The sequence below is a fragment of the Macaca fascicularis genome, chromosome 1 (assembly GCF_037993035.2).
Source record: "Macaca fascicularis isolate 582-1 chromosome 1, T2T-MFA8v1.1".
In the NCBI taxonomy this organism is placed as follows: Eukaryota; Metazoa; Chordata; class Mammalia; order Primates; family Cercopithecidae; genus Macaca; species Macaca fascicularis.
The window spans coordinates 168115619-168138366 of record NC_088375.1 but is presented as its reverse complement, the minus strand read 5'-3'; the positions used below and the strand labels follow the sequence as shown (position 1 = coordinate 168138366).

General features: G+C 39.5%; 1 protein-coding gene across 28 annotated transcripts in view; it reads left to right on the top strand.

Annotated features, from left to right (window-relative positions):
- Positions 1 to 1735: 1735 nt before the first annotated feature.
- SGIP1 (SH3GL interacting endocytic adaptor 1) overlaps positions 1736 to 22748 on the top strand; it is a 215892-nt gene continuing 194879 nt past the window's right edge. For 15 of the 28 annotated variants that reach the window (XM_045369555.3, XM_045369551.3, XM_005543131.5 and 12 more), the window contains exons 1-2: positions 1736 to 1820; positions 2395 to 2517. In XM_045369555.3, coding sequence (XP_045225490.2) covers positions 2508 to 2517 — 10 coding nt within the window. In that variant the 5' untranslated portion in view covers positions 1736 to 1820; positions 2395 to 2507. Of the gene's footprint in view, positions 2087 to 2301; positions 2518 to 22748 lie in introns of those variants that run through there. The other 13 variants (XM_015434598.3, XM_074004513.1, XM_074004434.1 and 10 more) reach the window with 3 other exon arrangements.

Sequence of the window (22748 nt, the reverse complement as noted above, 5' to 3'; positions counted from 1 at the left end):
GTCTGGCATATAGTAAGCCATTAATACAGGTTTGTTATTATTACCATTTATAGCCCAATTAACTTGGTATTACTATTCTCTCCATTTCAGGATAAGAAAACTGTGAGGCACAGAGAATTACATAAATTGCTCAGAGTCACAGAGCTCATTACGTGGCAGAAACAAACCTTGGTGCCCATCTATTTGACACCAATAACTATCAATGTTCTTAATCATTACAAAAAAATTGCTAAACACACACACACACACGCACACACACACACACTAATTAATCCTTTTTGCGATAATACCCCTGTCGTTTTCAGAGCAGTGTAAGTTGTACTCAAGGCAGGTTTTACTTAAGAATTCACTCCCCTTTTAAAATTTAACTGTCTTAGAGACATAAGGAAAAAGTCACAAGTATTTGTATCTCCCCGGAGATTTTCATTTTGAAATTTAGAGGCCACTGAAATATGTGTCCTTAGGGAGAACAATGGGTTTTTCAAAACTTCTAAGTTGCTAAGGAGCTGTGTTCTGTTTTTTAACTATGAATATGCTACATCAGTCAGTCACCAGGACGTCATATTTGCTTTGGTCGAAAGAGCTAGGCCATGTCCAGGCCTGAGCAATAGAAAAAGTTTATGAGTATATTGCTAATATAAATGATTAATAATACATTACAGGCTCAACCCTGATCATGCCATGCATCTTCTTACAGTTATTTTGAGTACATTTTCATTTGATGCTCACAATTGCTCTCTACTGTAACAACTTTTCTCCTGGTCATGCTGTGAGATTGTACAGGGAGAAACACGCACTTCTGATGTTGTCTTTCCTGAGTTCTAAAGAAGGCTTTGCCTTTCCTCCCATCTCCTTTCCTTTTTCTCTTCCTTCTTCCTCTCATAGGCTGCCCCGTCCTTTTCTTCCTTAGCTGTCTGAGCTTTCTTGAGGGGAACCAAGGGTCGTAGATTCCCCAGGCCTGAGCCCTTCTGGAAGGCTCCAGGTTCTCTGGAGAGCAGTCAGGTGACAGAATCAACCCAACCAGGCCCAGTGACATAACTTCCCACTTAGGCAGCTGCACAGCACCCAGATCCCATCCCTGGAAGCTTCAAAACCCTGGGCTCCGCCACAACCAGGCACAACTGCCTCCCTCCAGGTTTCCACTTGGGTGAATGAATGGGCTTGAAGGCAACTCCAGATGCAGGAGGCGCGTTGCGGAGAAACGTGTCATTTACGAGAAAGTTTGTTTCCTACAGAGACTGCAGTTGGCAGCTGCACTCCCAGTCGGTTGCGAGAAAAGCTCCCCACCTGGGGAAGCGAGGCAGCTCCCGTGTGCGCTTGGCAGGGAGGACGCGGTGGCGGCGGGACTCGAACTCGGTCGTCGAAGGGCGCCCCGCAGGGTCCCGTCTGTAGCCCGGACGGCGTGCCCAGGTTGGAGTGGGAGGGAGCCGGCGTGCACAGCTGTCTTTGGTCGGGCTCAGGCTTCCGCTCCCTGCCTGCTCCCCTTTCCAGCCTCCCGCCCCAGAAATGATCTCAAGCGTTGCCAGTTTGATTCCAGAGCCCCACTCGGGTGGGTTCTTTTGTTTCTTTGTTTTAATGACAGTTCCCAGCCCTTCGGCATGTCATGCGCAATTAATTCCCTGGCTCTCACGAAGGCAGCTGGGGTGAAATTTCTTCTGCATCATCCTTTTGGGGATAATTGTTTATGATGTGACGTCAGTCGGATTGATTTTTCTCTCTTGAATGAAGGGTGGGAGGGGAGAAAGAGAGACGGAGAGAGAGAGAGAGGCGCACAGATGTGCACGGAGGCCACCGACACTGACATTTGGAATTCCTTCAGGGTAAAAGGACACCGGAATGGGAGCTTAAAAATGTATTGCTAAGATTTCAGGCTGCACGGAATTGTTAAGTTTTTCTTAAAAAAAAAAAAAAAAGAAAAGAAAGAAAGAAAAAGAAAAGAACCCCCTCCGCAGCAAGCCACTTAGGTGCTCCTTTCACGCCAGAGTCCCCTGTTAAGGTGGCAGCCCTTGGAATTAATCTCGGGCACCCAGCCGCTGCTGCAAGCTTAAGGAGACGACGAGGAGGGGCGGGGGAAGTGCGTCACCAGGTGGGGAAGGGGCTGTGTATTTGGTGACAAACGGGAGGCGATGGGGGTGGAGGGGAATGGGGACGGGAAATAGGTTCTGTGTGCTCTCCGGGGGTATTGTGTCAGGAGATGCAGGCTGGCTACCATGTGACGCGGTCCAAAGCTGAAGGGATTGGCCGAGGCAGCGCAGGCGGTGCAGCTCGGCCGGCTTGCCTTTCCTCTCCCTTTCTCTCAGCATCTTCCTGGTAGCCTGCCTGTAGGTGAAGCAGCACCAGCAGCATCCATGGCCTGTCTTTTGGGTTAACACTTATCTCCTTTGGCTTCGGCAGCGGACGCAATAGACCTCAGCAGCGGCGTGGTGAGGACTTAGCTGGGACCTGGAATCGTATCCTCCTGTGTTTTTTCAGACTCCTTGGAAATTAAGGAATGCAATTCTGCCACCATGATGGAAGGTAGGATGCTTTCGGCTGTGGTTGACTGGCTTCAAGCAAGGTTTGGGCGGAACAGCGTTAAAGAATATGTGCAGCCAGTGTATGTGGCGGTTCTAGAACCTGGTTGCCAAGGTTTTGCAAGCAGAAATGCTGCAGTTTGCTTGCAGTGGATCTGGGCTCAGACTAATGGAATCAAACCACAGGGCTGCTGCCTAGCTCAGAACCTACAGAGCTCCCAGCTCCTTTGAGAGAGAAAAGCCTGAAGTGTTTGCAGGGAGCTGAGATGGAGCTAGGAAAGAGCTTGCAAGCAAATAAGTTGGGCAAGAAGATAAGGTTTTCTGTTCTGGGTTCCTGGGACTACACTGATTAAACATTTACAATGGAAACTTGTTTTCTGAAATTGACATTAGACAGGAGAGGTCATGAACAGAGTTATCCACACAGACATTTTCAGTGAACTGTTAAAAAATTATAAAAATTCTTACAAGGTATTTTTATCTCTGCAGTTTACATCATATTATTGGGATAGGAGGGCAGCAAATTTGGTCCATAAACTGTAGTTGTATGAGAATGTAATTGCAACAGAATGAAAAATATAAGGAAAATACCCGGGCCTCTTGCCTCCTGATTCGGGGTCTTATTAGGTTAAAAAAGAATTTTATGCTCCCTAAATGCTTTCCCTGTCCAGTGGTTTTTAGCCAAGCATCAAATGATTATTTGCTGATGATCTTTTTGTATATTCAATATTGAGTGTAAGGAGGAACTTTCCCTGGGGAGATGCTATTTAAACTATATTTTATTCTACTAAATTACCCTTCCCAACCTGAAACTGTGACAGCCAAGATTGTCTCAAAAAAGCAGCAAGCTGATCAGGAAAGAAGCAAGCAGCTCTATGCAGGCTTTGATTTTCTGTTTTCACACTATAGGATGGTGCAAAACTCCTGGCCTTTCCTAAGATGACAGGCAGAAATTTGTCCCCAGCCTGGATTTCACAATGCAGAATTGAGTGCATAATGGGTCTCAAATCAGCCATGAAAATGGCAGAGAGGCCACCTCTTAAGCCAAGGTTTGTCCTACGGATTTTAACTATTGCTTAGAAATTTACCAAAATGGAATAAGAAGAGGATGGTTTCTTAAAAACAGCAGTGTAGCCTGTACTTATTTGGCAGAAATGAATTCTTTTTGCTCTCCCTGTCATCATGTCAAACATTGTCAATGTGATTTGGGGGAGTGAAGAATTCTAGAGTCAAAACCCACAGATTTTAGAAGATAGCCTTAAAAGAGAGGTTGGGTATGATTTTGTCATGGAGCTGAGTCTTGTTTGCAAAAGGTTCTCAAGCTAGTCCTTCAAATCCAGGCCTATATAAATTGAGATTGCTAACACTCTCAGATTAAGTCATTTTCATTAAATCAAAATGGATTTAATCTTTGAATAGCAAGGCAAGACAAACAGAAAGAGTATTATTTATGCACTTTTCAATTAAAAATTCATGTGGATTATCTTCTTCAGAAAAAAATCTTGCCTGTAGAGGTACTGTATTTCTCCAGCTCAATTTCATATAGCATTTCTTAAAAATGCATCTGCACACATTCTGATTAGATTTCGGTCTTGCACAGAGAATTGGATGCTCTTTCTTTTACTTCTTGCCTTGCAAACCATGGCACTAAAGTATCTTCTTTGAAGGTTGTAACGTTTTTTGATGCTCATTAATGATTCTCCCGGTAATATGGTCTATTGTGCCATCCAAGAATGCCAGTTCAAAGCCCTGTGATAAGCTTATCCAGGCTGCCTAAACCAAAATGAGAACTGCAACAAAGACTTGTTCTGGAGCTGAATTAACACTATTGCTCTGGGTTTGCCAAATTTATCTAATGAAGGATGTTATCTTAGCACTGGTATGAATTAGAGGTTATACTATGGATACAGTTGTCTTTCACCAGATCTTTTGCAAGAGAAATTGGACAGGTGTTCCCACTGGCTTAAATAGCTAAATGAAATTAACATTCATTTCTACCCATAGTTCCTACTTAAATGTTTTTAAGCCTTATTATCTTAATAGTTCAGTGACCTTAGAAAGGCAAATAGGAGCTTAACCAAAAATCAATTTTCTATCAGTTGCCTTCCAACTTAGTTGACAGTCTTTTTGGCAATATACATTCATGTTTCCAGTATTGCATGGCAGAATTTCACCTCTGAATTGCTCTTATTCTGAAGGTGTGGTATATAATTATTATTTCCACTTAACTCATCTCTAGAGATTGCCAGGCTCTGTACATCTACCACAATAACGTTGGAAAGATAAGGAACCTCATCAAAGGCACCCCGAAATTGCCATTGCAGCTTTTTGTTGAAACATCAGTAGACTCGGAGAATGTGCCACCAAACATCTAGTTAAAATCATATTTCTTCTCAAGTAGTGTGTCTCACACACACACATAGAGTCATCCACACAAACACATTTCTGGAAAGGAAGAAAACATATATTTGCACTCATGAGTATGTACATTTCTATATTGCTAAAGTGTTTTAGTCTGCTACTCAGAAAAAGCATGGCCATGGCAACTTTTCAAAGGCACTTCTCTACTTTGTGTAAAGCAAGAGTAAACAAATATTCAGCAGAATGGGTCATAGTAAACTACGTTTTGTTTGTGTGACCAGGATATAGGCTCCTTTCATTCAATGTCTATTGGAAATCCATCTTATCATAGATGATAAATGTTACTACCTCCTCAGTGATCCTAATATCATGGAAGTCAACGAAATAATTCCCCAGGGACCACAAGCCGGTGATTAGTAGTTTGTGGCTCCATGGTTCATTTAACGTATTTTAATTAAAAAACATATTTTTGAGGGACTTGATTTGTTGCTTCCTGCATACTTGTCTTTTGACAGTGGTTGGCATTGAGTTGTTTCCTTTCTAAAGAAAGCCACATGATCATGAAGGGAAAGATGATGAGCAAAGGGAATTATTAACTAAGGAGTGTACATGCTGGCTAAACTTGCAATGAAGTCTATGTGGTTAGGGTAACTATTCAAGGACTATTTTTTTGATATATTATTATTAAAGTTTGAAAGCGGCATTCTTTAGCTATCCTTTCTAAGACAACTGGAACTAAGTCAGAGTTTCTTGGGCTATCTGTCTATTTGTGAGGATGTCTAGAAAGTACTTTCCTTGTTCACGTAGGCCCAACTGAAAGTGTTTTGCATTTTCAGTTCCATATTCAGGCTCTTAGGTGCTATACTAGAAAGATAAGTTTCTAGGTGCCAGTGGTTTCATTTTATATGATAATTTAAAAAATTAACAAGCATATATTTTGAAGGGATTACTGGGTTTAATTATAATATTCAGGGTAATATATTTTATTATATTTATTTTATATATTTTATATTTTTAATATATATAAATATTTTATATTTTAAAATATATTTTATTATATTTACTACTCATAAAAACCTGAAAATAAGTATATTGTGTATACAATGCTTTTTTCAGTCTTTTTCTACATTTCAAAAGTAAAAATAATGCATTGAGGCAAAAAAATGGTGGAGTAGAATTTGAACCTACATCCATTTAACCACAAAGCTCATGTTTTTGACCCTCTAGGAATCTCTTAGTTTCGCTTTGCCTCAGGTTGGGCATGTTAACCTAATTGAAAAATAGGCCATAGTGCCTTTGGTTGCATATTCTGTGTCTCTCTGTTTTAAATATGAATATTCACAGAACCATACTCTTTAATTTCTTATTAATGCTTTTTATGTCCAAAAATCATTATTTAAAAAATTTTGCATAATTCAAGAGTAACTGAATTTCTGTTGTTGCAATAAACCTTATAAACACTAAGAACTTCTTTTCCTATTTAGAAACAGAGTTTTACTAAATAACATTTGGAAAATTCTTTGGTCAGAAAAGAGCAAGACATCTTGAATCTGGAGCTGTTCATTTTATAGTTAGTTAAGAAGTTTTAAAGGGAATGCTTCTAATTTTCCTACTGATTCTCTTCTTTAAATGATGAAATTACTTTATAAAATCTAAACATGCAGATATAAGATTCTAATATATGTTCCATCACTTGTGTAATTTCTCATCTTCTCCAGTGTTCTGTGTCATAAAGAACCTCTTTAGATGTATATGTTCCCATCCAAGTGTCAGGGGTCAACATTAAACTTCTAAAAATATTATGGAGTCTTTAAAAAAGTTAAATTAGATAAACCATACTAGAAGACTCTGGATCATTCTTTGTGTTGGATGTAGCACATACACTATCCATGTTTCAAATAAACAAGGGACAGGAAGTTACCAACTCACAATTTTTGTGTTCCTGAAAGTTTGTTTGTGAGTTGGTTACTTGGAACCTGTTTTCCTGTAGGAATAATGATACAAATAATAGAGTCTCGCACAAGTCCATCAAAGGCTATTAACCCAATATCTAGTTAACATCCCAAATATTTGCTATAAAATGTGTAAAGAACAGTATGGTTCTCATAGTAATTAAATAGAAGAAAATTATGGCATTAAATGTGTTTTTAATTTTGAATGTTGCTGTTTGAAGGAAAGAAGCTTTAACTGGAGGGCAATGAAGAGCTGGAGAGAAAATTTGAAGGTATTTTTAGAATACCATCAAATACTTTAAGTATTTTCAGAAGTTTTAGATACTCATGACACTGGATTTTTCAATTATGCTCAATTTTGCTTTCATACTTGTAGCTTACCTTTTCCCAATTCAATTTTATCATATGAACTGCTTTTAAATTATGAGTAAAGTCATGATGTAAACTCACAGACTGGATTAAAAGTGGGAGAGAGAATTTACTGAGATAACTCTAAAGGAGTTAGAAGAGAGAAAAATGATAAGGGATTATAATGAATTTGGGCTCACGTGTCTGAATAAGTCCCATTTGGAGAAATTAACTGAATAAGAAAGAGGTCATAGGTAGAATAGAAAAAGCAGGAACATAGTAAAAGCAGGAAAAAGTGGGGTGAGGCAGAGGTGTTGGGTCTCATAGGTTTGTGTGCTAACTACCAAATGTAGGTATGGGCACACAATGGCAAGTTTTCCATGGGGGAGAGATTGGAGAAGTGCATTTAGACTTGGGAAGTGATGGGCCTCTATTCTTGGAACTTGTTTGTTGGTTAACTACATCTGCAAGGTATTAGAAAGATCTGATATTAGAAAGATATTAGGCATCTAGAATTAAATACTTTACATCACACGCCTGCCTTGTTTAAGAAAACTTCTATATCTTCCCATTTCTCTTAAAATCCATAGGCTACAAGACCCTGCATGCTCTGGCCTGCTGTGCCTTTTCAAGCTCATCAAATACTTCACTCACACTGAAAGCCATACTGCTTGCCTTCTGGTGTTCAGAATAAACACTTTCATGCCTCAGGGCTTTTTCCTTGCCTAAAACACTCATTTTGCAGGTCATGGAGTTACCAATTCTCTTGTGGTCCCAGCAAAACTGCCACCTCCTCAGGCAGCCTTTGCTATCATCCTTGTCATCTCAAACATATATCCTGGGCTACTGAGTCCATCTCAGCCCGCTCTCTCTCCTCAGAGCTGTGTTTATGGCCTGTGGTTGCTTTCAATGCATGGGCTGAATCTCTCACTCAGAGGTAAGCTCCACGAGGGCAGAAATCTGGTCTACCATATTCACCTCTGTATCCTTAGCTCTTGGCACACTATAAATACTTAACATGTTTATTAATTGAATAAGTGAACAAAACTAGATACAAATGACTCAGATAACTGTATACTATTCATTATTAGGTATTATTTTGGGCATTATGATGGACGTAAGAAAAAAATGCTCAAATATGTATTCTCACTGGAGAAATAAAATCAATAAACATGAAACAATTAGGAAATAAGACAATATTCTGCAGTGATAAATTGTGAGAAACAGATAATATATATTGAAATGCAAAAAAAAGGAAATAGTTCATTTTAAAATACGTACTTGAGCTTGAATTGTTTTGGTGATGAGTTCCTAGGAAATGATTTCGTAATGAAAAAAGGCACATTGTAGCACCACCATTCAAAGAATTCCCAGAGTCAGTTTTGTCAATATCCTGATGCTTTTTTTCTTTTCTCTCTTCCTTTGCCTTCCTTGCATTTCTGCCTTTCCTTTCTCTACTTTTCTCATTCTTCCATCCCACCTTTCCCTTCCTGGGTTCTCATTCCTTTTCTCTGGTTTATGACCAAGCCTGAAAATGGTGGCTTACAAAGCTAGCAGGTTTGACTTGGAATCTGGGAAAGTGTTTTTAAATAAATGAATGAATGTAAATGAGTGCAACGTTGTTCTATGTTTTTGTGTGTACAGTGACGATGTCATGGTATATGAGATTTTTCAGATGCAAATTACTCCTGATTAAAGAATTTGTTAATCTTAGGCGCTCAATGTGTTAGCTGATTTTATGCAGTTGGACTTTTTGGTAAAAAGAACATGAACCCAGAAGTCAGACTTGAGTTTGAGTCTAAGTGTTGTGACTGCTTGGCTGTATGCCATGAGAAAGTTACTTTACATTCCTGGGCTCTGTTTCCTTGCAAACAAAATGAGATAATTGATCTACCATACCTCTAGAACATCCAGCTTTAACAGTCTCTGGCATTTGCTGAATGATTGGGATTCCTCACATCTACTCGCTCCAAAGTTTGAATTCTAATGATTGACTGCTTTTCCTCTCATCTCAAAATATATTCATCCCCGACACACAAATCATTCAAATGCGTTACTATCTGCCTTTTATTAGTTTAATTTTTCTCTATTTTTATTTTGCATCCACAATTTAGTTTTGCCTCTTTCCTGTACTGGAACACAAAAAGTGCATGTATGGCAACCCTCTTCTGCAACTCCTAGTCTAGAACTGTTTGTTTATTCATCAAATATTCTGTATCGAATGCACACTAGGCATTGTTCTAGGTGCTATAAGCTCAGTAGTGAACAAAACAGATTAAAATGTCTGCCCATGTGGCATTCCTTTTGCAGAAGTCAGTCAGCATGAGCCTATGTGATCCATGGATCAAGTGACAGGTGAGCATTCAGAAGTCTAGCATTCAGATACTGGTTCTGTGAATGTCTTATGACAGTGCCCCTTGGGCTCATGCTTCTCACACATTTAATAAATGAATGAATGTCATGTCCTTGCCTTAGCTCACCATTCCAAACCCAAAGTTGCAGCTGAGAGCTCAGCAACTGCTATAGGTTTGAACATTTTCACAGAAAAGATGTAAATGCCACGAAAGGGTCATTTTAGGATAAAAATTACACATCTACTCACATGTTTTTTGGTGTATACCAAAAACTTTCATTTTTATTTTTGGTTCATATCCACTTCTGTTATGTGTCAAGACTAGTGTTTTAGGATTTTTGAAAGCCTGTGTGGAGTTACCTATGTTTCTTCTCTTTACAAACAATATAAGGAGGAAAATATTCTGCTCACTTAGGGCATTGTCAAAGATTATGCGACATTTGCACATGCTTAAAAGTTTTAAAAATGCTTTATTCATCAAACAGATACATCTGGAGTGTTTCTGATATCTCAGTTGTTGTACTAGGCACAATGAAAATGACAGCAAAACACAAGGCAACAATGTAACCCATCTTCAGAAGCATAGAGTCTATTATATGATATCACATTTGCATGTACATATTTTATTCTTGCAATGCCTCTGTGTGGTAGAAAGAATAAGTACAGTAATCCTCCCTTACCTGCAGAGGATTTGTTCCAAGACCCCCAGTAGATGCCTGAAACTACAGATATCACCAAGCCCTATATACACTATGCTTTTTCCTATACATATATATGAGATAAAGTTGATTTATATATATGATTATATATATATACACCTTCACAGGTATCAATCAATAGGTATCAATTTTACCTATGATAATTTTACCTTTATCATAGGTAAAATTAACTTTACCTATGATAAAGTTAATTTGTAAATTAGGCACAGTAGGAGATTGGCAACAATATCTAATAATAAAATTTAGAACAGGTATAACAGCCTGCTATAATAAAAGTTATGTGAATGTGGTGTCTGTCTCGAAATATTTTGTTATACAGTACGCACCTCTCTTCTGATGATGTGAGATGTTACAGTGCCTACATGATGAGATGAAATGGAGTGAAATGACGTATGCATTGTGATGTAGTGTTAGGCTGCCATTGACCTTGAACACAAGCACTGTGATATGCAACAATGTGATGACTGAGACGACTACTAAGTGACTAAGAGCAGGTAGTGTAGACAGCATGGATACACTGGACAAAGGACTGATTCATGTCCCAGACAAGATGGAGTAGGATGGCACGAGATTTCATTACGCTACTCACAATGGCATGCAATTTAAAACTTATGAATTGGTTATTTCTAAATTTTTTCCTTTAATATTTTCAGACCACAGTTGACTGTGGGTAACTGAACCCACAGAAAATGAAACCTTGGATAAGGAAGAACTTTTGCATTACTATCCTTATTTTAAACAGAAGGAAACTAGGGCCCACCAAGGTTAAGTGACGCTCAAAGTGACCACCTTACTAGTGGCAGAACCAGCACATATCAGCCAGGCTTGACTCCTAGTTAAGTGCTGTTTATTTGTATAATGGCGTAACTGGAAAATCTTACTCATATCTAAAGTGTTTGACCTAGGTCTCTGACTGGCAAGTAAACAGTAGATTGCTTAAGTCTGACTTGATGTTTCAAAAGCCTTCTTCAGAACTAAGCGAGTTAATTTTATTATCAGGTCATGATCTTTCAGAACAGTCATCAACTTGAAGAAGGCCACCTCACACAGAAGGGTTTTATCCCAGTGGGCTCTTTTCAGTAGCTCTCCCTGTTTTTCTACAGTTTTCTGAGGAAGAGGGTCACGATGTGATGTCACTAGTCCAGTAGACTCTAAACTTTCACAACTTACCTTCTACCACACATTTTATCAAAAAGCCTGGTTCCCACCACCAACAAAAGCCCTTTTTTCCCCCTGAGAAGGACAACTCAGTGTTCACTGATATTTTATGAAAACTGTGGCTGTTATCATGAAAACATGATAATGTGTACCATCATTTGAAGATTAACCAAATGGGTTCAACCTCATTTTATAGCTGCAGAAACCAAGGCCAAATGAAAAGGCTTACCTAAGGATTTTTATTCTCTCTGTAAGAGGACAAGTCAAAGTTTATTTTAGTAATGATTCCAAAACTGTGAATAGACAAAGACTTGGAGCCCACGGTGTCTTTCACGTTCAAAGGTGCTGAGGCTGGCTGGATGACTGCCAAAAGACACAAATGAATGTGTCCCCAGGGTCATCGTTCTACTGAGTACACATACAATGTGACCATTTACAGCTCTCTCCCTTGATTTTCTCAGTGAGTCAGTACAGTGTAGGGGGAAGGGCCAGGACTTGAAGAGGGACTATACCACCTCGGTGACTGGTGACCTTGAGTGAGTTCTGGAATGGTTGGCCTCAGCTTCCCCATTTGTAAAGGGAGAATAATGCTGGCTACCTACCTCATAGAGTCATTATGAAGAGCAAATGAAGTAATAAATATACATCTGAGAGTGTACTACAGATGCCAGTTTTTTTCTCAGTTTTCTCTCAACCTATATACCCATTATAAAGTTTAATTTATAAATTAGGCACAGTAGGAGATTGGCAATGATAACTAATAATAAAATAGAAGTTTCCATTGTTCTATTGGGTGTTACTTGTGGATTTCTTAGCCTCTGGAGGCTAGATGTTACTGCTTGCTGTTTTGTTTTTTATGTAGATTATTACTGTACCTTCCTGAAGATAGGCCTTACAGATTTCTTTCTCCTCTTCACCATACCATGAAGTTACAAGCATACTCCATCATCCTTTATTCTCAACGTCCATGTGGTCGGCCACCCCTTTCTTGAACATGTACAGCATCACTAATCAATCACAGCCATCTTTCCCCCTAGCTGTAGTATCTATCTCAACATCATATTCCAGGAAATTCCTGTGAATTGATTGGAATGGGCACATGAGATGATATTACCTTGCATTCCTTACCACAAGCAGTTTCCCAAAGTTGAAATACAGGGAATAAAACTAGAATATAGGCTGGGCGAGGTGGCTCATACCTGTAATTTCAGCCCTTAGGGAGGCCGAGGCAAGTGGATTACTTGAAGCCAGGAGTTACAGACCAGGCTGGCCAACATGGCAAAACCCTGCCTCTACCAAAAATACAAAAAAATTAGCTGGGCATGGTGGTGTGCACCCGTACTCCCAGCTAATCAGGAGGCTCAGGCGGGAGAATCACTTGAACCTTGGAAGTGGAGGTTGCAGTGAGCTGTGATCACATCACTGCACTCCAGCCTGGGCCACAGAGGGATAGTCTGTCTCAAACACAAACAGACAAACATACAAAACCCACTAGAATATAGGTGATCTACCTGTGCACCCACCTTTACAAATGCCCTTAGTGAATCACCAAAAATGACATGTCAAAAATTGCTCACAGCAGCAGCTCTGGTAACAATGGCAGGAAATGGTCTCCAAGCCTGATTGTAGATAGAACCCTACTCCTGTGCTATTGACTGTAACCATTAAGTTTCTCTTAGCCTCCTTGTGCCCTAATTTGAAGAACTATGTCTACCGGGCAGCCAAGCTAGAGTCACTGCTTGGATTCATTCCTGATTCCTCCTTCCTTCCTGTCCTACATCAGTAGGTCCTCAAGAACTGTAGATTGTCTTTCCTGAATAGCTCTTGACTTTGTTCTCTCTCTTTCATCCCCTGCTAACACATCTGATCAGACCTTGCTTCTTCCACCTTCCAATGAATCCTCACAGCCACCAAAGACATCAATTTCCTCATTTGCCTTTGCTTGTTTCCCACGCTTCTAAGATGAAGTCAAAATGCTTTAGTGTGCTGTGCAAAGCTTTCACTCATAGGCTGCCTTCAGCCTTATCACTCACTGGCCCAGCCAGACAGAGCTCCTTGCCATTCTCTTGCCCTTGAACTTGCCATTCCTTTCCTTCTCTATATGGAAACAGTCTGTTCTGACTTTTCAAGCACTAACTAAAGACTGCCTGCCTTCAGTGAAGCCTTCACATATGCAGCAGGTTGAAAATGAGAGCTCTGGCTTTGGAGTCAGACTGATCCAGCTTACACCTGTGTGTGTGACCCTAGGGAGCTAGTGAACACGTTTCCTCCTCAGGAAAGTGGATATGATGATAACAGTCTTTCTCATGGGTAATTTAATCATGTAAGGTTGAAAAAATTAAATCAGAAAGTGCACTTGTAGCACTTGGAGTTCTCCAGAGAGACAGAACTGAACAAATATTGTGTGTGTGTGTGTGTGTGTGTGTGTACATACATACAGAGAGAAAGAGAGAGAGGAGTTTTTAAATAAGGAATTGTCTCACATGGTTGTGGGGACTGGCGTGGCAAGTCCAAAATTTGTAGGGCAGGCTGGCAGGCCGGTAACTCAGGCAAGGGTTAACGGTGCAGTCTTAAGACAAAATGTTAAGCTCCCAATAAATCTTAGTTACTATTCTCTTTTAGGCATAGCACATTCTTATACCTGCTTTGTTCCTTGCTAAAAACCAAGGACTATGCCACAGTGGAGATCATATTTTACTCACTTTAGGATTCCCAATGTGTGGCATGTGTGTAAATGCTCAATAAATACCCAGTTTTAATCAATGAATCCTGTGTAGGGATCACAAACTTTTGGTGAAAGAGTCAAGTCACCTAGCATATGGTTATTATGAGAATTAAATGAGTTAAAATATGCAAAACATTTAGAAGATTATTTGGTCCATAGTAAAAGCTTATTAAACGTTATTGTCATGTGCACATCAAAGGTCCCAGTAAAGTTCCTGGATGCCAGGCAATACCCTGGATCGTGCTTCCTCTGCTCTTCCCAAAGCACCCATCTGCCATGTAGGATCACATGGCTGAGAGCCACATTCTGGTTCCAGGAGTGTGCAGTTAATATAGTATCTCACACATGTCTGCCTGACTCCTTTCATCATTCCCTCTGATTTTAAGAGGCCAGGTTTCATTGCAGGAAACTTGCAAAATAAGAAGATATGTAGAAGAAAATTAAATTCCTAAATAATCTCATTGTTATAAAAGAACCAACCACTACTACAGTTTGTTGAGTGAAGAACATGAGCTTTGGAGACAGACAACCTGAAGTTGCTTAACCCTTGGTGATCTCATCAGCATCATAATTTGTTTCACTATTCCTCTGTCATCAAATATTTAGGCTTGATTTGTATATTGAGGACAAATTGCTCAGATTAAGGAGTCTCATGGTATGGTATGACTTCTTGGCTCTTATTTAATAAGTTATCCTGATGAGGTGGTGAGAATTCTGCATTGAATTCTAGTCCTGGCATTGCCCCAACCAGTTGAGTGACTTTAGACAAGGCTCTAACATTGGGGAAAGAAAGCAAGGTAGTAAAGAGAAATTGATTTTAATTAGAAAAATTCTGATATCTCCTGGCACCTTTCTTTATTGGTTATGAGGATAAGGCCAAGAATTTCCTAGGTGGGTAAGAACCAATTTGGCATGTCCTTTCTGCAAGTCCTGACTATGTCTATTGGGTTAAGTCATCACCTCTCTGCTTTCCCATCTATAGACTGGTAAATTATATGAGTGTTCCTGAATCTTACTGGGTTGAATATTGAAGCATTAAAATATATGTGAAAGTATTTTGAAAGCTGTAAAATTTTTTATGTAAGTATAATGTAGTATTAGAGCATTATTAGTTTTAGTATCTTGAAAATTCTGGTTTCAACTGAAGAGTTGGGTTAGATATTTTGAAGGCACCAACTCATTTTAAAACTCTATGATGAATCCCTGCTACAGACAACCCCTTTCCCCAATATCCTTAAATTTCCATGTCTACAAATGATTGTTTTTCATTTTTAGATACCAGAAGATAAGCACCTTTCCAAATTTAATGATTTATTTAAATGGGGATGGCTATATGGAATTTTGTTAAACTGAATAAAAATATTGTTACCAATAATGGATACATAGTGGGACAACTTAAAATGCAGTTTAAAGGGTGTTCAACTGACATCTATCTTGTACTAGTTACAAACCCAAATATAGTTCCGTATACAATTTCAGCAAAGTCTAATCCTCTCCTTCTAAATGCCAGATCAAATGATTTCATCTGGATTTCTTCTCTTGAGTTTCCTGCTATCTTCTGTCTTCATGGCAGCCCAGTTCAAGTTGGCACAATGAAGAACAGAGCTCGTCACACTCTTGATCAACTTTTGACTAAGACACATAGGAAGTGTTGTAGTGACAGTGCAAGGCGATGAGCTAGCCAGGCATCTAGGTGTGAGACACAGGTGAGCAAGACACATACAGACCTTGCTGTCATGGAACCTGAGTTCAAGTATGAGGACACAAGATTAACAAACCAAATGAATGAACAAGATCATCTCAGATTACGTTAAAATCAGTGAAAGAGGCAAAATAGAATCATGTGGTGGAGAATGGGAGGGGTGGTGGTAAAGGCTACTTTCGGTGGTAAGGGAAGGTTTTTCTGAGAAGGGGCACTTGAACTGAGACCCCTATACCTTGTGACCTGTGAAGCTCTGGAACAGCATTTCAGGAGTGAAAACAGCAGGGTGATGTGCCTGGGCCTTGGTGAACTCAAGGATAAGAGGGAAGCCTGCATGGCCGGAGACCAGTGAGGAAGGGAACAGAGGCAGGAGAGAAGAACAGGAGATTCACATCAGGCAGGGCTTTGTGAGCAGTGGAGGTGGATCTGGAATGGATTCTGAAGCAAGGAAAAGCCACTGGAGAGGGTGAAGGAGAAGGTCATGCTTTTTCTTGCATCTTTAGACAATTACTTGTGTTGTCAGACGGACTTTAGTAGTTTCAGATGGCATTATAGCTTTTTTTTTTTTTTTTTTTTTTTTTTTTGAGGAAGTGGAAGAGTGATTATCTTGAATCTGTGTTTGAGTAATAAATATTCTGATTTTATGTAAATTTTATGTTTATTTGCGGGAAAGCTGATGGAGATTGGAAGGGATGGTGGTGCCCTTCCCCAAGCCACTCATTGGCACCATCACTATTGAGGTCTGTAGGCTCAAAGTGAAGGTTTAATTTAGCTATTGAATAAACTCTAACCCAAATAGTTCTGGCATTAGGCTTTTTCAAAGACATGCTGACAACTGAAAAAGATGAAGATATTGGAGATCCAAGGGTATCGTGCACTTTTTTAATGTATTTATCTTTAAATATCTTTGAAGCACTTCAATTATTTGATAGCTGTTCTGATACTGAATCAGTTAGTTTATTAGTCTGGCTTTCATCACTGAGGCTTTTTCTCTCTAGGCCAGATCAGAAAGATAGAAATACTTAAGAGATCTTACTGTTGACAGAGGTTGACCTCTCCATGCTTCATTTTTCTCTCCAAATGTTCCCATTAAAACCTTTTGTGTCCTCTCTGAATGTCATCTACTGAGATACCTACAGTCTGCCTTAACTAGATTCACCTGTGCGCTTCTCCAATTCTATAGCCCTCTCTTCCTACCTGCAGGTGCCAAAACTTACTATGCCCTAAATTGCATTTTTACCCAAGAGGAAAATATATGCAAGGCTTCCTGTACGTGGGAATTGCTCCTGGTCTAGTTTCCTTTGGGACAGGAACAGGCCTCTGGTTTTCTTTTATAATTTCTTACATAATATAGCAGCTAAATGCACAGGCTTGAAAGTTAAAAATTACTTGGATTCAGATCCTGACTCTGAGACTTGCTGGCTATGCGCCCCTGGGCAAGCCTGAGCTTCAAGCTCCTTCCTTCCTTCCTTCCTTCCTTCCTTCCTTCCCTTCCTTTCCCTTCCCTTCCCTTCCTCCTGTCTTCCTTGCTTCCTCCTTTCTCTTTTTTCTTTTTTTCCTTTTAAACTATCACAAATTACAAGCTTGTCAGCAAGTATTTATTGAGGTTTCAAATATTGTGCTAGGTACTAGATGTACATAGTGAGCAAACCTCATGAAACAGACATTGTGGAGCTTACAGTTTAGTGACAATGACATTAAAATAACACAGATAATTATATGATTACAAGTGAGCAAAGTTATGTGAAGGAAGCATTGAATGGGATTCTTGAAGAGCTTTTTAAATAAGGACCTAACCTTGTAAGTGAGAGTGAGTCAAAGTGGCAAGCATTAAATGACACTATGTGTGTGTAGAGTCAAACATACTTCCTGTTACTTTTACAGTCAGTTGCTCATGTTATCCTTATTATTATAGTGTGGTTGGCATTGTTAATATTATCAGCACCCCCATGCTTGTGCATATCCTTGATTCAGTAAACTTCCCCAGAACTTGCTATAAGATAATACCAAAATGTCTTTTTACGATATTCTTGGTCACTTGCCTAGATGTGCCCTACATCTGTGCTTCCCGACCCCTGCCAGCTTACCTAGTTTTTGACCAGGTATCTGAGCAGTTTCTAGGGCTACACACTCATATTTTGGTTTCCATCCATACACTGACTCCCCAGAATCTTTAGAAGACCTCTGATCTTACTGCTCCATCTCCTAAATAGGTGTCATCCAAACCTAACATCACAACTGCCCTGTTGCTCCGTTGTTCCAGAAGGAAGCAGGAATCTTTTAGGGAATTTTCCAAAAGAAAAGAAGAGTCCCTCCCAGTATCTTTGAGTTCTTTTTAAGAGCTCATTGCTATACCTACTCTGCTCTATAAGCACCTGCTCTGGCTGAATTATGAGCCTGGGAGATATTCCTTCTCATTATTCTTGAGAAAGTCTTTCTTGTTCACCACTGGTAGGCCATAAATCTAATCCTCAGACTTCATCGTTTCTCCACACCAAAGGCTGTGAAATTATGGTTTATTTTTTATTTTTTATATTGTCAGTGCATATGTGTTACGTAAACCTATGTATGGCGAACCCTTGATTTTCCTAGTAGATTGGTGAGAGGAAGAGCTCTTAATAGCCAATAGCCCTGAATCACCTCTTCTATTAAAGTTTCTCATAACTGGCTTTAGTTCTCCTTTCCTTTTCTTCCCATTCTCTAATTAGACCTTACCAAAAGATAGTTGCCCTGTAACTTACCAAAACCCAGCTACCCCAGAACAGCCCTAGATCTCTGGATATTGCATAATAAAAAAAGACTGAGAATAACGTTATCCAAGAAGCGTTCCATAATTTCTCTTAACAAGTATATACAGCTGTTACCACTGCCCCTCCCACAAGAGGAGGAAATATTCGAGTCATGTTCAGATTTACTAACATAAAAATAGCTATCATTTCTTGAGCTCCTGCAACATGCCGGAAGTTGTTCCTAAAATATCTATAAACATTTATCTCATTTAACATTCACAAGAATTTCATAAGGTTGGTACTAAGATAATTATTTCTATTACACAGATGAGAAAACTGAAGTTCAGAGAGTTTATGACTTGCCTAAATATTTAGGACTTGAATTCATCTAACGAGATCAGGCATGTTCAAGGTGGTATGACCACAGACTTGAACACTGATCTATCTGATTCTCAAAGTTATATTGTGAAACACTAAGAAATATTGTCTCTTAATTTTTACCTTTGAGGATTTAAACTTACTGTATTCCCATATGGGGCAGAACAATGGCATTCTCCGCACCACAGCAATTGATAGTGATAATAACTAAGATTATTATAGCATGCTTACCTACTGTCCTTATTACATAGATGAGAAAACTGAGGCTCAGAGAGTTTATAACTCACCATATTAATGGTACATCAGCAAATGATGATAGAGCTAACAAAACTATTATTAAGGATGTCTTTGTTCTGGTTATTTTAAATCAGATTGGTTTGTAGTTTCTCATATTTTAGTTTTCTGTGGCATTGTATGTTAAAGCAAACTTTAATGAATGATGTTGGATGTTTCAGGGAAATTTGCAATGCTGTTTTCAGCACTTAAAGCAATTCTCCTATGTTAGAATGCAATATCTATTTCCACCTTTTGCTTAACAATCTATTAGGCACATCTCCTACTTTCAGTTGTAATAGAATTTAAATTTTTTAGCATTTCAAAGGCAATTAAATCATCAGTTGACTTTTGTTTAATATAAAAAATATAGTCATTATGACTTTGTGGTTTGGAAAAGGTTATAGTTCCCAATTTTATATTAATACTTTCATTGTAGTTAAAGTTTAACACTTCTTTTGATTTTAATATTCTTAACAGATGCTCAACTCTCAATAACTATAATAAGACATACATTTTAGAAATATGTAAAAACATGCCAGTCCTCTCCAAGTTACTTATAGACCTGAAATAGAGTATTTATGCTGTTTGCTCTGCAGTAAATACAAATACTGCTCTTAGGTGTTGCCTTTTTACTTGCATGTTGTGTTTCTTGTTATCATCATAAGTTCTTTAGTCAGAGCATGAAAACCAATTTCATAGGTGAATGCCATATATAAGGCACCTGACTCCAACGTATGCAAAAGTCCAAGATTGTAGATTCTGAGATGAAATTAACTCATAGAAGATGACCCAAGGTTAGTAGTAATAACATTCATTATTAATTATTCTGGACAACTTATCAGTGTACCAGGCTCTGACTGAGGGGCTATATAAATGGTGGATCACCTATCTCTCACCATTCTGCTATGAGGAGTAGTCTTAATCCCATTTGATAGATGAGGAAACTGAGGCTCAAGATCACATGCACGGGTAGGGAGTAGCAGAGCAGGATGGGACCACCGAGTCCTAGCTGGTGTGATCGCTGAAGCATTGCGTTTACCACCAGACGTCATGATGGGCTTGTTAAGAAAGCTGAGTTGGAGAGGTTCTTGTCCCTTGTCATGAGGGGAGACTTCATGCGGAGCCGCTTGTCCACTTCTCATCACGTCTTCTGAGTTCTTGGACCTGCCCACTTTGTTGGCTATTTGTTATGTATCTTAAAGAGTCTTTACAGACTTCAGAAAATTCATTTAACAACACAGTTTCTAGGGTTATGCTACCCTTGGTGCTTCCACCTCACCTTTCTTTTCTGCACTGTGTGCTCATTTGCGCCATCACACTGCTCCCTCTTTCCTTCTGCTCTCTTGCCTGGTTGGCATAGTGCTGCTGCTTCTTCCTGGGTTCCTCCTGTTCTGTGGTCTCTGCCTTCGTTCTTCCCTCAGACAGGCAAGTTTACGGAGCAGCAAAGCATCGATAAGACAGCAGCCTTTTGAGCTAGGCTGCTTGAGTTTACACCTTAACCCAATTTCACTTACTGCTCCACTATCTTGGCTAATTTACTTCTCTTCTCTATGCCTCTACTTTCTCTTTTCTCAGCTTTAAAATCAATACCTATCTCATGCAGTTTATTTTGAGGAATAAATAAGTTACCATATGTAAAGTACATAGCTTAGTGGTTGGCACATAATAATTGCTCACCTAATTAATCTTCTTTTTTGTTGTTTACATTTCCATGATAAGAGGTAATTTACATCAGGAAGTCCCATTATTTGGGTGAGAGAGAAAATTACTTCAATCACTATAAAGGAAAACCCTTCCTTCAGGAAGAAAAAGCAAATAAGTTTTCCCATTAAGGTGTTTCTCATTCCCTCATTTTCAAGCTCCCCTTGTCCACAGCAAAGTGAGCTGGCTGACTGCCATTGGGACCTCAGAGACCAACACATCAGCCAAGTTTTGTTTTTGTCTTAACTCTTGGAATTCCCATCTCTCCAACTCCCAGCTGCCCTTATGCACAATGCTGGGGTGATAGCTCCATGTTTGGGTCACGGTTGACCTGAGTCTTGCAGTCTTCAGAGGGTAGGCAGAAAGCTGGGGAAATGGTGGCTTCCTGTTCACTTGCACCACAACAGTCAGGCACTGGGGAATAGATGATAACTTTATGTGCATGCGGGGAGCAGAGGCAGTAAAGAAGAATTCAAAATGACCCTCAAAGCCAGTTGCATATGAAACATTTCATGAAGCATTTAATTTATGCTCACTGCCTCTTGTTATAGATGGCATTTTTTTTTTTCATCTTAAAAATAAAGTCATCAAAAATGAGGCCAACGGCCAGGCATGGTGGTTCACGCCTATAATCCCAGCACTTTGGGAGGCTAAGGTGGGTGGATCACTTGAGGTCAGAAGTTTGAGACCAACCTGGCCAACATGGTGAAACCCCGCCTCTACTAAAAATACAAAAATAGCCGGGTGTGGTGGTGAGCACCTGTAGTCCCAGCTACTCGGGAGGCTGAGGCCGGAGAATTGCTTGAACCTGGGAGGTGGAGGTTGCAGTGAGCCAAGATCGCACCACTACACTCCAGCCTGTGCGACAGAGCAAGACTCCAGTCTAAAAAAAAAAGAAAAAAGAAAAAAATGAGGCCAAGGAAGTGAAATAATTTGACTAAGATCTACAGGATTTCAATACCTCAATACCTATGCTCTTCATCACCGCATAGTGCTGCTCCCTTCACTTTGCTGTGCATCCTCCTTCCTACACTACCCTCTCTTGGCCTCAGTGACTTCATCTGTAAAATGATAGGTTTGTCACAATGATGTTGGCGTTCCCTTCGAGCTCTGACATTCTGGCACTCTTGAGTTGGCATCCAAGTTTAGAAACACCGTTGCCAGTGGTCACTTTCTGAGTGTCCAGCAGGATGTGTCTGGACAGGCCTCATTTACTCATTGCTGCTTGTTTTATGCTGCAGTTGTCTGCGACTCTCTCACTGAATCACATTACAGCTTACATTATCCTGTCTCCTGTACCAACCAAACATACTTTGTTCCATTACCACTGAGCAAATCCTCTAAGGAATCTAATACAGCTCCAAGAATTATCTTATGGTAGCTGCTTAATGTGTGTTTCCTCCACCCACAAGTCAATACAATTTCAGAATAAGATGCTCCACAGAGTCTAAATGAGGTTGAGATCAAGTATAGACAGGAAGGAACCCAACACCACTGAGCTCTACTGAGTTAAGGATCTTTTTCTTTGCTTTTTACAATCTTTTGAGATTAGATGCTTTCTCCAAGGTTCAGACAGAATAAGCCCTTAGCCAATGCAAATAATGCAATTTTGAGTCTGCCTATATGTTATCCATGCTACTGTAACCTTTCCCTTGGTATAACACGTTGAGCATCCCTAATCCTAGAAAATCTGAAATCCAAAATGCTGCAAAATGTGAAAATTTTTGAGCAGTAACATGATACCATAAGTGGAAAAGTCCACACCTAACCTCGTATAATAGGCCACAATCAAACTGCAATGAAAACTTTGTTTCATGGATAAGATTATTTAAA